Consider the following 15945-nt stretch of genomic DNA (forward strand, 5'->3'; position numbering starts at 1 on the left):
TCTCCCTGTCACCCTGTGTCACCCAGCTGAGTGTGGTGTCTCCTGTTGCAGGGGACAGGTTTCTGTGTCACTGTCACCCAGCACAGTGTGGTGTCACTGGGGACAGGTCTCTGTGTCACCCTGTGTCACCCAGCTGTGTGGTGTCCCCCTGTCACAGGGGACAGGTCCCAGTGTCCCCCAGCAGCAGGAAGGGCTGTGCCAGGTGACTCTGGCCCCGATGCAGTGACATTGCCCCTGCCTGGCTCTCCTGGGGCAGCGAGGGCCAAACCCCTGTCCCCTTGTCCCTGCAGGGTCAGTGACAGCCCCAGCCTGTGCCCTCCTGCCCCAGCTTGTCCCCTCCTCCCCTGGAATCAGAGCCTCTGTCTGGGGTCCCCTCTCTGTCTGGGGTCCCCTCCCTTCTCTGCAGAGGCTCAGGAGCTCTGAGGGGCTGGCTCAGGTTTGGGGGTCGCCTGGTCAGTCCAGGAGGTTGAGGGGGGGTTCAGGTCCTGGCAGGGCTGGGGGGATTCCTTGGAGTGCTGAGCAGGGTGGGGGAATTTGGGGCTGCTGCTCCCAGAGGAGCTGCCTGGGTGTGCACAGGGACCCTCGGGAGCTTTCCCAGTGCTCCTGACTGGGACCTGAGTGGGCATCCCAGTTACCTGAGCTTAGTGAGGAGGCAACAGCAAGACCAGCATTGATTTTGGGAAGGTTTTCCATGTGGGGACCTCCAGATCCGGGCAGAAACAAGTATTTTATTTTATTTTATTTTATTTTTATTTTATTTTATTTTATTTTATTTTATTTTTTAAAAAAATTATTTCTTATTTTATCTTATTTCATTTCGTATTTTTATTTCATTTTATTTCATTTTATTTCTTATTTTATTTTATTTTATTTTACTTTATTTTGTTTTATTCTATTTCTTACTTCTTATTTTATCTTATTTCTTATTTTATTCTATTCTATTCTACTCTTTGTATTACTTTATCTTATTTCTTATTTTATTTTATTTTATTTCATTTCCTTTCATTTCATTTATACCATTTTATTTTGCTGGTTTGTGAGTTGAAGAAGCACAGGATGAGAATTATAAAGCAGGGAAATACCCCACGTGTCTGCACTTTTACGTGTGTGTCTTTCTTTAAGTTTCTCTGTTACAGCTGAAGTTCTATAAAATACATTTAACCACACCATAAAAACAAAACCACTGTGTTTTTGTGGGGGGAGGTGAGCTTGCTCTCCCAGGCCTGGTGGGGAGTTCTGGGTGGGGGTCTCAGCACAGCCCTCCCCCAGCACCAGGGCAGGGTTTCTGCCCGAGGGAAGGCAGCTTACCTCCTGGGCTCTCCTGCTTTTTAGAAGCTCTTTATGGATGATTCAGCTTTCCCAGGGGCAGCAGCTGCTGGTTCTGCTCAGTGCTGGGTTCCTGGGCTCTTCTGGGAGTGATGGGCAGGAGGAGGCAGCAGCCTGTGCCCAATTTGGAAAACAAAGAGGGTTTTTTCACTTAAGACTATTACAAAATACAACTTTGCAATCTTTCTCTCATCCCTCCCTTTGGCCAAGGTCAGCTTCTCCTCGTGCACCCTCCTCTTCATCGCCCAGTTGTTCCTGGCATCGCCCTCGAGCCTCCAATCTCTCCTTGCACAGGTGGTGAGGCTCCCCTGGATCAACCTGAACCCCAGGCTGGGCTGTCCCATGGGATTTCCCCTCGAGGGCTGGGCCCTTGCTGGCCCAGAACAGCCTCAGCTGCTGCAGGTGGAGTCTGAGCACCCACCAGGGCCAGTGCCAGGGGATTCCCAGAGGCTGTGGATGCCCCTGCATGGGTTTGAACACACAGGTGTGTGCTAAGGAAGGCAGGAGCCTCCCCTGAAATGGGAAATACAACCCCCCACCTCTGAATTATTATAATTTTGAAATTAAGGGGCTCTCAGGCAAAGATATGGGAGCAGGAATAACAGTTCTTTACTGGGAAAACTGAAAATACAAATGCAATAGTACAAAATATAAAACAAACCACTGCCAGAATCAGACCATGCCCTGCCCCCCTGTGTGTCAGGGGGTGGCACAGCCCCATCCCATGGGGGCTCAGCCCTCCTGCAGTGCCAGCTGTGCTGCTGCTGCAGCAGGGATCCTGCACAAGGGGGGAGTTTTCCTCTGCAGCTCCAGGGCTGCTGCAGATGGGCCTGGGCTCCCTCTGGCAATGCAGGGCAGCAGAAAGCTGCTCCTCTGGCAATGCAGGGGGCAAAGGCTGCTGTGCTGCTCCAGGCTCAGATTGGATCCAGGTAGGAATGCTTGGCTCCTCCCCTGGGTGCAGCATCTCCCCATGGGATGCTGGAATTGGATCAGCCCTGCAGGGACACTCAGTGGCCATGGACAGAAAATAATTAATAATTAATGGCCCATTAACAGAAGATATCTCCTGGAGGGAGGATTGGCTGTGGGAGAGATGAAGATAACTGCCCCACCTCTGACAGATGGGAACACACACCCCCAATAACATTTTCCAACCTAACACAGCCTCACCTGACTGATCCCCACAGGGCTGGCTCCAAGTCCCTGCTCTGGGCTCAGCCAAAGTGCTGTCACTGCGTGCCTCAGTTTCCCCACTGGTAAATGCAGCTGTGGTGACTGCCCAGGGCAAGGAGGGGGCTGGGCCCTCATGGGATGTGGAACCAGTTCTTGGCCTGACCTCAGCCTTGGGTCACTGCCCAAACCCTCTCCAGGAGGCCCAAGCTGTGCTGAGGCTCAGGGACCTGGTCTGAGGTGGTCCATGCTGGGGTGGATGGGCTGTGCTGGGGCTGGGGGCCGTGCTGGGGCTGGTTCTTTTGAATTTTAAAAGCTCCCTGGAATGCTTTAGATGATGTTATAATTATCTTTCCATGGTGGTCCATGCTGGGACATGCTGTGGCAGTGCTCTGTGCTGGGAAGGTGGTCAATGGTGGTATTAAAAACGGGACCACAGTCCCGGTACTAAAGTGATTTCAGCATTTATTATAAGAAAAGGAAAGGCCTAAAGCAGGGGGCCAGTGGGCCAAGCAGGAGGGGTCCCATCGAGGAGCTTCCTCACAACTTCCCTGGGTCAGAAGCCCCTTTTTATCCTGTTTTTTGTCCCTTTGGATTGGTTTCTTTTTGGATCCTTCATTTACATGAAGGTTTAAGGTGCTTGATTGGCCCATTACAGTTCAGTCCGTTTAGCTTGGGGGGTGGTGCACTTTACTTATGGTACTTGAGTACTGTATTTCTTATAACTTTTTAACCCCTTTTACCATAACCAAAATAACAGTACATGTTTAACAATTACTAACTATTTGACAACCGTTTCTAACCTATTTTTAACAGGGCTCCATGCTAGGGATTCATTCTTGCTGGGGCTGGTGGTCCATGGTGGTCCATGCTAGGGATTGATCCATTCTGGGGCTGGTGGTCCATGCTGGGAATACTGGAATGTGCTGGGGCAGTGCTCCATGCTGGGGCCAGTGGTCCATGGTGGCCCATGCTGGGAATACTGGGACTGGGGCAATGGTCCGTCTGGGGCCTGCAGGCTCTGCTAGTGTGGTCCCTGGTGCTCCACCGTGGTCTGTGCTGAAGATTCTTGGCTGATGGGCCACAGAGCAAGGAGCCCGTGACTGTCACTGTGCCCACAGTGTCAACAGGGTGAGATGGCTCCAGCCCTGGGGCTGTACCCACAGCCAAACCCGGCCGAGCTTGGGTTACAGAATCCTGGAATTTCCTGAGCTGCGAGGGAACAGTAAGGATCATCGAGTCCAACCCTCGTCCCTGCAGACACCCCAACAATCCCACCCTGAGCACCCGTGAGAGCGCTGGTTCTGCATGGTGGCTCTGCAGCCCGGCCAGCCCGGGGGAACGGGAGCGCTGGAGCTCGGCTGGAGCCCAGGAGACTGAGGGGAAGCTCCTCGGGGCCTGCAGCTCCTCCCCAGGGCACGCACAGGGGCAGGGGCTGAGCTCTGCTCTGGGACAGGGACAGGAGCCCAGCAAGGGCTGGAGCTGGGCCAGGCCTTGGCATGGAGCTCAGGGCAAGGTTCTGCCCCCCGAGGCTGCTGGGCACTGCCCAGGCTCCCCAGGGAATGGTGCCAAGGCTGCCAGAACTCCAGGAGCTCCCAGGGGTGCTCAGGGTGGGGTTCTTGGGGTGGCTGTGCAGGACAGGGGTTGGATCCATGATGGCTGCGGATCCCTCTCAGGACATTCCTGGATCCCCCTCAGGACACTCCGGATCCCCCTCAGGCCATTCCGGGATCCTCCTCAGGACACTCCGGATCCCCCTCAGGCCATTCCGGATCCCCCTCAGGACATTCCCAGATTCCCTTCAGGCCATTCTGGATCTCCCTCAGGCCACTCCGGATCCCCCTCAGGACATTCCCGGATCCCCCTCAGGCCATTCCGGATCCCCCTCAGGACATTCCCGGATCCCCCTCAGGCCATTCTGGATCTCCCTCAGGACACTCCGTATCCCCCTCAGCACATTCTCGGTCCGGCGGCCGCTCCCGGCCCCGCCCCAGCCCCGCCCGCCCCGCCCCGCTCTCAGGCGCGCCGCGGGCAGCCCTGTGCGGGCAGCGGCGTCGCGGGGTCCTCGCCGCCGCGCCCGGCGCTCCCAAGATGGCGGCGGGGCCGGTACCGGCCGTGTGAGGCGGGAGCGCGTCCCGGCCGCCCGCGGCTCCTCCGCCCGCCCGGCCCCGCTCCCGCCCCGCAGCCGGCGGGATGCTCAGATCCACCGGCTACTTCCGCGGCATCGACTGCCCGTTCCTCAACGCCGGCGGGTCGGGGCCGGGCCGGGGGTGCCGCAGGCCCTACTGCCACTTCCGCCACCCCCCGGTGGCCCCGGCGCCGTGCGGAGCCTCCGGAGCCTCAGGCGACCCCAGCGTGGGGCTCCCGCTCGGACACGGCGCAGGTACGGCCCGGCCCGGCCCGGCCCAGCCGCGGTGCCCCCTCACCTTCCCGCGGCTCCGTCCCCGGGTGCGGCCGTTCCCGTCCCCGCCGCCCCGGCCCGGTCGTGCTTTCGCCCCCGCCCCGTGTGTTTTCCCCCCGGCGAGGCCAGGCCCGCCTCCTCCCCTGCCTCCTGCCACCCTTCAGGGCCCGGCTCAGTCCCCGAGCCCCTCCGCAGTGCAGATCCCGGGGTCTGCCGGTGTCACCGGCGGAGCCGGGCCGTGCTCCGGCTCTGGCTGCGTGTGCCCAGCCCTGCCCGCGGCTGTCAGCTCGCCCTGGGGCCCGGGGAGGCTTTGAAGGAGCCGTGCGGCCCCAGCGGGTCAGGGTGGCTGGGCTCGGTGTGATCGCGGCTGTTGGCGAGCAGCGTCCCGAGGCTCCGGGACAGCCCCGGCGCTGCCCCGGTCCCGTTCTTTGTCGCTCCGGGCACTGCCTCACGTGGCGCTGAGGTGTCAGGCCGGTTCCAGAGCTGCTGACAGCTCCTGTTAGATCCAGGAGCTGCCTGGAGCGGGAGGCAGGGCTCGGGCTAGGCTCTCTTCGTTCTCTGGGGAGCTGTGGTCAGCCAGACCCCGCCGTGGTCCATGAAAGGGATTGATCCATGCTGGGGCTCATGGTCCATGCTGGGGGCTGGGGATGGTGGCCCATGCTGGGAATACTGGAATGTGCTGGGGCCAGTGGTCCATACTGGGAATACTGGAATGTGCTGGGGCCGTGGTCCATGCTGGGAATACTGGAATGTGTATTCCAGTATTCCACTGTCCTGGGACAGTGGAATGTGCTGGGACACTGCTCCATGCTGGGGCCAGTGGTCCACAGTGGTCCATACTGGGAATACTGGAATGTGCTGGGGCAGTGCTCCATGCTGGGGCCAGTGGTCCATACTGGGAATATCAGGATGTGCTGGGGCAGTGCTCCAAGCCCGTGAGGATCTCGTGGGGCACAGGGCACTGCCAGGCTCTCAAAGGCAGCCTGGCACAAAACCCCAGTGAATCAGGCAGTCATGGAGTGTCCTGAGCTGGAACAGACCCACCAGGATCAATAGTGAGCTATTGTTGGCCCTTCTTCCACCAGCTCTTGTCATTTTATTTATACACATTATTTGCTGTTCTGCTGATTTATTGGCAGAAAAAACCCCTTCATTCTTCTCCCCAGAAGAGCCCTGCTGCCTTTCTTTATGTCAAAGCTTTGTTATTTCTGTTAGGTATAATGGGATAAACATGCTGGTGTGGACAGTCTCTAATTTCTGAAGCAGAAATTGCCAAAACAAAGCCTAGCTTGTGTTTTTTGTGTGCTTACTTAACTTTGGGCTGCTCTCAAGTTTGGAAGAGGATTAATTATTGATGTCTCCTGGTTACCAGGTCAGCTTACCACCACTACTAGTTTAGTTTAAAATAAAAGAAACATTCTCAGGGCTGTCACAGGCAGATAATTGTTAGAAAGACAAAGGGTTTTTTTGCCAATTTTGGTGTTCTTTTGAATTTTAAAAGCTCACTAGAACGCTTTAGGATATTTCTTTAGATGATGTTATAATTATCTTTCACTGTCCTGTTTCTGCACGTCTTTAAATATCTGAGTGTCAGTTTTGGAACTGGAATTGCTCATTTTGGCCTGCACCAGGTGCTGCTGTGCTTGCTAACAGCTGGGACTGGGTTTGGAGTTTGAAGTGGGGAAGGAAAAACCTCTGTGTGCCCCTGGGAAGTGTGTGAGGCTCCCAGAGCTGGCTGGAAGTGTTGGTGTAAGCTGAGTGTGAAAGGCAAGAAAAATACAAAAAAAAATACCCCAGTGCCTTGCTAGGCTTGGCCTGGGCGTGCCAGACACAGGAGAAGCAGCCTGAGCTTTGGGGAGTAAGAATTCCCTTACAGTCATGGAATTGTAAAGGTTGGAAAAGCCTTCCAAGGTCATCAAATCCAACCTTCAGCCACTGTGGTCACCACCAACCCCTGTCCTCTAGAGCCACATCCACACATTGTTTGGACACTTCAGGGATGGGGACTCCACCACTGCCCTGAGCAGCCCCTTCCAGTGCTTGACAACTTTTTCTGTGAAAGAAATATATTATCTTAATTCTATATTCTGTATTCTATATCATCTGTATTCTCTATATTCTTCATTTCTTTATAGAATTTCTTCTAGATCCTTATAGAATTTCTTATAGAATAAATTCTTACAGAATTTCTTATAGAATCTTATAGAATTTCTTATAAATCCTTATAGAATTTCTTATAAATCCTCATAGAATTTCTTATAGAATTTCTTATAAATCCTTATAGAATTTCTTATAGATTCTTAAAGAATTTCTTATAGAATTTCCTATAAATCCTAATAGAATTTCTTATAAATCCTTATAGAATTTCTCATAGAATTTCTCATAGATCCTTATAGAATTTCTTAGAGCATTTCTTATAAATCCTTATAGAATTTCTTATAGCATTTCTTATAAATCCTTATAGAATTTCTTATTAGAAATTCTTATTCTTATGGTCTTAATATTCTATTCTTATTTCTTAATAGAAATTCTTGTATAGAATCTATTCTATATAATTTCTGTATTTTCTTCGTTTCCAGCCTAATCTACAGCACTTAGAAGAGTTTTTTTGGCAAAGAAAAGCCCCAGTGTGGGCCGGTTTTCCCGAGGGGAAGGTTCTGTCGCTTGTGGAAGGAGCAGGATGACGAGGCTGAGCTCCAGGCACTGCTCCTGCAGGCAGCTCAGAGCCCGTTCCTGCCTCTTCCCAAACTCTTGGCATGCAGCTCATGGCACAGCTGGCATAACAGGGAGCTCTGAGTTCTGTCTCAGCTCAGGGTTTGCCTCCAGACATTTTTAATGTTGGTTCTGTGTTGGCTCCCACCTGCAGAGCTGCCCCAGCCCTGGGCAACAGCAGCAGGAGGACGTGGAGCTGCTGCAGCCAGGCCAGAGGAGCCACGGAGATGCTGCAAGGGCTGGAGCCCCTCTGCTCTGGAGCCAGCCTGGCACAGCTGGGCCTGCTCACCTGGACAAGAGAAGGCTCCAGGGAGAGCTCAGAGCCCCTTGCAGGGCCTGAAGGGGCTCCAGGAGAGCTGCAGAGGGACTGGGGACAAGGCCTGGAGGGACAGGAGCCAGGGAATGGCTCCCACTGCCAGAGGGCAGGGCTGGATGGGATCTTGGGAATCAGGAATTGTGGAATCCATCCCTGGAATGGATTTTCCAGAGCAGCTGGGGCTGCCCCTGGATCCCTGGCAGTGCCCAAGGCCAGGCTGGACAGGGCTTGGAGCAGCCTGGAACAGTGGGAGGTGTCCCTGCCATGGCAGGGGTGGCACTGGATGGGATTTAATGTCCCTCTCAACCCAAACCATTCTGGGATTCCAATTGAGAAACAGGACATGAGCAATGGACCTGCTGCAATCTCAGGCTTTTAGAACAGACTCCAGCAGGTCAGAAAATGTTCCTGATTCCTGTAGGAGCAGGGAGACACTTTTGCAGTTATTTTGCTCAGCTTCCTGGGAAGCATTCTGGCTGAAGTGCTCCTCTCATTCCCTGCCTGCCCGAGGCTCCTGGCCTGGAAGGATCTGGAGGATTTACACTAGAGGGTGTAGTAGCTCAGCCAGAACCAGGCAACCATCTTCTGGGAGCAGCTTCTCCATCCCCCAGGGCTTGCTCCCTGCCAGGGGAACTGCCTCTCTTGGTTTGAAGTAGCCTCCTAACCATGCACGTGGCCAGGTCTGACCTATTTAATCACATCACTCGATAGAGAAGCTTTAAAAATGTCTTTTTTTTTTTTTTTGCCAAGGCAGGTGGGTTTCTACACCAAGAGCTACAGCACAGATTGGTGTTTTCTGGGATGGTGCCTAGAAAAAAAAAGGATAACATCTAAAGGAGCAGCCTGCTAAGCATATTGATTTGAGGCTGGGGCTGGCTTTGATGTTTGAGGATCACCAGAGGGTTGGCAGGGACCCCAAAACTCTTGGTGCAATTTCATACCTTTGAAAGGAGCTTTTGAAAACTGCAAGTGGAGCTGGGCCTGGCAGGTTGTGGGAAGGGGCGGGGGGCATGCACATGTGCCAGGTGGAGCAGAGAGGATGTGGAAAGAGGAATTAGTAGGATGCAGCACTGTTTCCCCCCTTTTCTTTGCCCACCCTCACGGCTCCAGGCTTCCCACGGTTCAGGTGTTCATAAATGATCCCTGTTTTGCACACACAGTGCTGGGGGACAGTGGTGCAGAGCCCTCCATGCCCCTTGGAGATCTGCGGGAGCAGGACTGAGTTTTCCCTGACTGCTTGTTGCATTGTCAGGAGTTCCCTTCCCTTCCCTTCCCTTCCCTTCCCTTCCTTCCCTTCCCTTCCCTTCCCTTCCCTTCCCTTCCCTTCCCTTCCCTTCCCTTCCCTTCCCTTCCCTTCCCTTCCCTTCCCTTCCTTTCCCTTCCCTTCCCTTCCCTTCCCTTCCCTTCCCTTCCCTTCCTTCCTTCCCTTCCTTCCCTTCCCTTCCCTTCCCTTCCCTTCCCTTCCCTTCCCTTCCCTTCCCTTCCCTTCCCTTCCCTTCCCTTCCCTTCCCTTCCCTTCCCTTCCCTGTTTGGAAGCAGGTCCATAAATACAAACACGTTGAGAGAGGGGCACATTTGAGCTGGGGTCTGAAACATGGAATGCTTGGTGAGGGAAATCTATTCCAGTGTTTTATTGCAGGGGTTGCCTGTGTGGTAACAGAATGTGGGTGCCTTGGAGATTTGTGAAAATTCTGTGCTGGCTGAGCACTGAGGCTGATGGGGTTTTCTGTCCAGGACTGGGAATCTGGAGATTGCAAATTCTCATCCTGACTTGGCTGAAGTGCTTTTTCCATCTCTGAGACGACTAAAACCCACCTGCTTCAGAGCAGGATGAAAAGATTATTGAATGTGTGTGAAGTGCTTTGAAAGCGTGCGCTGTAAGGAGGAGGGAAGAGCTGCCTTCAGTCCTAAAAGCATCTTTTCAAGAGCTGTAGAGGGGAAAAATAGGTCTCTCACTTTAAAGTCGAGGTCCTGAGTATGCTGAAAGACATAAAAGAGGCATAATACAGCTCTTCATAAATATCTTAAGGTAGGCAGCCCTGGTTTGCTGGTTTGATGCTGTCTGGGGGTGTTTTGGAGGTGGATGTTTTTGAACCCAGAGCAGAAAGCTGCTTCCAGGTCTGGAGCTCTGAGCTCTTTTGTCTGCATTGATCACAGAATCCTGGAATGTGCAGAGCTGGAAAGGACCCACAGGGGTCATCAAATCCAACCCCTGTCCCTGCACAGCCACCCCAACACCCCCACCCTGAGCACCCCTGGGAGCTCCTGGAGCTCTGGCAGCCTTGGCACCATTCCCTGGGGAGCCTGGGCAGTGCCCAGCAGCCTCGGGGGGCAGAACCTTGCCCTGAGCTCCATGCCAAGGCCTGGCACAGCTCCAGCCACTCCCTCAGGTCCTGATCCTTGTGTTCTTGTGGGATGGAAGAGCCAGCCAGGCTTTCAGCACCCTGCCTGAAGTATTTTGTTCTGCAATGGAATGTACTGAGCTGCTCAGCAGTTTCCCGATGTGGTCCAAAGCTTGTGGAGCAGTTTTCTGGCTGTGTGGATTTTCTATCTGGGTGTACAAAGCTTTGCTGATTAGACCTGGATCAAATCTGTGGAAGGTGTCAGGAACAGAGTTCTGCTGCTCTGTGTGATTGACACACTGAGCTGCTGCAACACTGTTGGGCTCAAGTCAAGTGTGGAGAAATCCTTGGGTTTATCTTCCCAGCTTTATCCCTGGATCCTGTCACTGGTGCAGGGATCATTTCACTTCTCCCTTCTTCTGCCCAAAAGCAGTCACAGAGGATGCCTGTCACCAGGATGATCCTCCCGAGGCTGCTGGGCACTGCCCAGGCTCCCCAGGGAATGGTGCCAAGGCTGCCAGAGCTCCAGGAGCTCCCAGGGGCGCTCAGGGTGGGGTTGTTGGGGTGGCTGTGCAGGGACAGGGCTGGGCTGATCATCCCTGAGGGTCCTTTCCAACTGAGGACATTCTGTGGTTCTGTGATACTCTGTAAAACCTAAAGAGGCTCTTTAAAAGTTAAATCCCATCACCCCTCATGGTCAGGGTCACTGTCAGGTTTGTCACACAGCACTGCTGAGGGGCTGTGCCTGTTTGTGGCAGCAGCCTTGGCACAGGCTGGGATTTAAAGCCTTGGTGTGACTCACATTGCAGGCCATGTTCACAGTGTGTTGTAGAAGGGATGAAAAAACATCTTTTCCAGTGCATTTTCCTTCCTGGAACTGATGTTGTGCACAATCATCTCAGCAGAGAGCTTTTATTACTCTATTTGCTACAGCAGAAGTGGAACCCCAAGTGTTTTCAGTATCATTTCACTGACAGAGCAAAGCAGGTGTTCAATGTTGGGTGCTCCAGTCCATGAACTGGGAGGGGGCATCAATTCTGCTTTTCCCCCCACATCTGTGTTTAGAAGAATAATTACCAAAATGCCACCAGTGGATTTTATTTTTAACCAAATTTTGAACTGAAGAGTGAAGAACCAATTGGTGGTGAGGTCGGGATGAGTCTTTTCAGCAGTTTGGGGTTTGTGGTGATTTCCCTGTGCTGTTTTTGGGGCGTTCTTGTGGGTGGGCAGGTGCAGGTGCCCTTTGTGCCAGGATATCAGTGTGGCCTCACAGGACACTTCCCATATCTGGTTTTTCTGTGGCTGTGGGGAGATTCTGTCCTGCATCCGGGTCTCTCCACGTGGGGCAGTTCCAGATGCGTGAAAAGCAGGAGGTGGGAGCAGATCTCATCAAGCTAGCAGGATTTTGGGTTTGGCACAGCTGGAGTTGTGCCAGTGCTGGTGAGTCCCCAGCTCCTCTCCACCCGCCCAGCAGCCCTGTGTCTGCAATCGCAGGATTGAAAAATTCCTCTCCTCCCTGACATTTGAACACTTCCTCTAATTTATGTTTTTAATCTCCAGCCAAGCCCTGCCGTGCCAGTGGGAAGCACAATTCACTAATCCAGCGCTTCCCGGAGCGCGTTCTGTGTGCTGGGCGGGGCGGAGACGCCGGGTGGCTCCTGTGGGCTGGGGCAGGAGCGACAGGCAGGGCCAGCCTGTGTCCCAGCGCTGTCACCTCCTCCCCAGGCTGTGTCCCAGCCGTGCCACCTCCTCCCCTGCTGGCCCAGCCTGTGTCCCTGTCCTGCTGGCCCAGGCTGTGTCCCAGGCATGCCATCTCCTCCCTGGCCCAGGCTGTGTCCCAGGCATCCCCCCCACTTCCCAGCTTATTCCCCAGCTGTGCCCGGCTGTGCCACCTCCTCCCCTCCTGGCCCAGCCTGTGTCCCAGCAGTGCCACCTCCTCCCCAGGCTGTGTCCCAGCCATGTCACCTCCTCCCCTGCTGGCCCAGGCTGTGTCCCAGCGCTGTCACCTCCTCCCCTCCTGGCCCAGCCTGTGTCCCAGCAGTGCCACCTCCTCCCCAGGCTGTGTCCCAGCCATGTCACCTCCTCCCCTGCTGGCCCAGGCTGTGTCCCAGCAGTGCCACCTCCTCCCCAGCCTGTGTCCCAGCAGTGCCACCTTCTCCCCAGGCTGTGTCCCAGCCGTGCCACCTCCCGTCCTGCTGGCCCGGGGGCTGCAGAGCTGCGGGGTTTGGCTCGGCACGGCCGGGGATGGATGTTTGGGGAGTCGCTGCGCACACGGTGCGGAGCTCAGACCAAGCCGAAAGCAGCCGCAGGTGGGGAGTGGGGAGAGGAGGAGGAGGAGGTGGTGGAGGTCAGAAACTCCCCCAAGGTGAGGGCAGCAGCGCTGGGAAAGAGGAGCGGGCTCGGGAAGCCCTTGCAGACGCTCTGGACCCCGCGCAGCTGGGAGCAGCGGAGGGTGAAGGCGGGACCGGCGCTGGTCCTGCCCCGGTGCCCGCCAAGTGCTGTGTCAGCGTTCGCGCACCGCGTGCTGCCGCCAGCCCGGGCCGGGGCAGCTCCAGCATGAACAAATACCTGCAGTGCTTAGCGAGCCCGGGCAGCTCAGGTAACTCTTCCCGAAGTTTTTGGCGTCCTGCGGGGTGAGGTGGAGGTTTGGGGGGTGCGGCTGGGAAGGAGCAGCTGGAGAGAAGCGACTTCTCCAGGGAGGTTTCACGTGGTGGCCATTCATTGAGCAGGGACCTGAGTGTCACCTGCCTCTGGAATATGTGTGCTGTGCAAAAAGCTCACATTGGCTTTGGAGGGTTTGGTTTACGAGGGTTTTCATTCCCCTGTGGATTTTGGATTTTTATTGAAGAGAGGATTGTCCTGGGGTGTTGGATTCTGTGGTTAAAAGTGGCTGTGGAGCTGCAGGTGTCCGAGACCTAAAGGAGCTGCAGAGTTTTAATTCCAACTTTTGAATTGTTTAAAGCCAGACAAGTTTTAAAAACAGTTGAAGTTTTGCTTTTAGCTTTTCGTACATCACACCTAAAATGTTTTAATATAATACACCTTGAAAGGTGTTTGTTTTTCTTTAGCTTTTAACTTTGTTTTCCAAATGTTCAGTTGTGACTAAGTTGAAATAGTTGAGTTTTGGGTTTTATGGGTTTTTTTTTTCCTTTTTTCTTGTCTTAAGCAGGAATTTTTCCCCCACACTAGTTAAAGAATCAGGCAGGTGTTGAGAAGATAACTTATCTGGAGCATGCCAGAGAAAGGCTGGAAAATTAAAGGACTGGTCAGTGTTGCTGCTTGTGACTGTGCTGGTTGGAGTAAGTTTTCAAGATGAAGTTGAATGGAGAGAAGTCACCAGAATACTTGAAATATTTATTTTTTTTTTCTTTGAAAAGAAGACTTGCTCTGCTAATTGTATTTTTGAGTAGATCCTTAGTTTTATTACACAAGAGATGTGGAAATGGTTTCTGGGCTTTTTCTCAGAGGGAAAAAAACAAGTCTCTGTTAAGTTTGTTTTGGTTTTTTTTTCAAACAGAATTTCAACTTTTCCTGTATTTTGAGGAGTAACTTTATAGCTAAAATGAGAGGGGGAATGGAAAGATCTCCAAAGAACCCAAACACTGAATATCCAGATTTTCAAATGATGAGACTTCTTCCAGCCTGTGCATGACAGGCTGTGGGGTCAGGGTGTATTTTGGGTGCCATTCTTTGTCCTGGCCCATCCAGCCAGTTGGGATTCTCACATTTTTCCTAAGTTATGGGAGAAATGTGTCAGTGCTGTGATTTCCTCTTAGGAAAATGTCTCGCAGACCTTGATGCTGTTCTCCAGCAGAGTGGGTGGGACTGTCAGTGATTCTGGGCATGGAGGGGTGGCAGTGATGGGTTGGTGTGGGCCAGGTCATCCTGTCCTGGCTTTGCATCCCTGGATGGAGGTGGTGCTGCTGTGTGAGGCAGTGACAGCCCCAGGTGTCCTTGGGGACCCCCTGTGAGGCCACCAAGAGGGTGAAGCTGCCATGCTCAGTGGCTTGAGGACCTTTCAGATTCTTGTTTTGCTGCACCAGAGACAAAACTGCCTGTGAGAAGTGATACTTCCAAAAATGTGAAAAGTTTATTAAAAACTTACCAAAAATACAACAGGAGACTGAATAGAGAAAATATTACAGCACCTGCAGCAGAGGATTTTTCCCCTTACATGCCCAGCCACACAATGGAGGTTTTGCCTTTTAACCCTTTAGCACCTCCCAAAACTATGTCCATTGGCTCCTTCTTTGCTTCTTTGTCCAGTGGTGAAATTCACTTCCTTAAATCCTGGTTGGAGCTCAGGTGCTGCCATAGTAACAATCCCACCCTCCCAAATACCCCAAACCCAGGGCATCCCTGATAACAGCACAAGGAGGGGTAAAACACAACTATAAATCTATAAAACTTCTCTTAACAAATATACAGGATATGTGCCTTTGAATTGTGAGAGTCAAATATGGCATTACTCATCTGTCACATGCCCAAAGTTGTGTTGCCTTGAATAAATTGAGGAGGTGGGTGCTGCATCCCAGGTTGTTTCTGTCTGAGCTGCTTTATGGGATGTGCCCTGATGAGTTTTCTGCTGAGTCGTTCCCTGATAACATTTCCAGCTTTGGAAGGACCCTCTGGAGCTGCTGTGGCTGAATGAACCCCCTTGGGCAGGTCCCTGTCTCAGGAGATCAGGACTGGGGACGAGGCCTGGAGGGACAGGAGCCAGGGAATGGCTCCCACTGCCAGAGGGCAGGGCTGGATGGGATCTTGGGAATCAGGAATTGTTCCCTGGCAGGGTGGGCAGGCCCTGGCACAGGGTGCCCAGAGCAGCTGGGGCTGCCCCTGGATCCCTGGCAGTGCCCAAGGCCAGGCTGGACAGGGCTTGGAGCAGCCTGGGACAGTGGGAGGTGTCCAGGAATGAGATGGGCTTTAGGGTCCCTTGCAGCCCAAACCATTCCATGATTTCTCTCTGGGCACTGCCTGCCCTCAGTCTGGGATGGCTGAGCTGAGCAGACAGCTCAGGGTGCAGTTCAGAGGTGCTGTCTGGCTGCTCCTGTCCCTCGGTGTGACCCCTGGGGTTCAGCCCATGGGGACAGGTGGCCCCACTGGCCACAACACCTGGGGAAACCAGCACTGCCCTGCTGGAACCCAGCAGGGCTAAAAATACCTTGGACTGAAAGATGACTGTTCAGACTGTTTTTCAGTCTTGTTAATATCAGACTTTCTTTTCTCATATTAGCATCCTTTTTTCCATTAAAGAAATGACTGTAGAGGTTCATGATGTACTTTGAGGCTGTGGCACTAAATACCTCCCCTGGAGGAGCAAATCTACGGAGTGCACAGGGATTCTTCTGCCTCTAGTGCCTCTCAAACCTTGCTTCCTGGTGTTCCTTGACCAACACAAGGTTATCTCTGCTTTTAATACTTAATTTTGTAATTAGATTTACTTTTCAAAAACACAAAAAAGGAGCAAAACAAATCCTTGGGCTAGGGTTGGAATTGAAGTTGAACAAACATTTCTCTTAGCTCCCCTTCCCTGCCCTCCTAACCCATTTCCTCTGGATGATTATTTGAAATGTACTATTTTAAATCTCAGTGTTAATTATTTCCAAGTGGTTGCATATTATTGTTAAATTAATTGTTGGAAATTTGCTTTGGGTCCTGGCGGATGAGCTCTGTGCCAA

General features: G+C 53.1%; 1 protein-coding gene across 1 annotated transcript in view; it reads left to right on the top strand.

The window, feature by feature from the left end:
* Positions 1-4573: 4573 nt before the first annotated feature.
* Positions 4574-15945, top strand: part of REXO1 (RNA exonuclease 1 homolog) — a 47281-nt gene continuing 35909 nt past the window's right edge. The window contains exon 1 of the mRNA XM_030966782.1: positions 4574-4879. Coding sequence (XP_030822642.1) covers positions 4690-4879 — 190 coding nt within the window. The 5' untranslated portion in view covers positions 4574-4689. The remainder of the gene's footprint in view (positions 4880-15945) is intronic.

The sequence above is a fragment of the Camarhynchus parvulus genome, chromosome 28 (assembly GCF_901933205.1).
Source record: "Camarhynchus parvulus chromosome 28, STF_HiC, whole genome shotgun sequence".
In the NCBI taxonomy this organism is placed as follows: domain Eukaryota; kingdom Metazoa; phylum Chordata; class Aves; order Passeriformes; family Thraupidae; genus Camarhynchus; species Camarhynchus parvulus.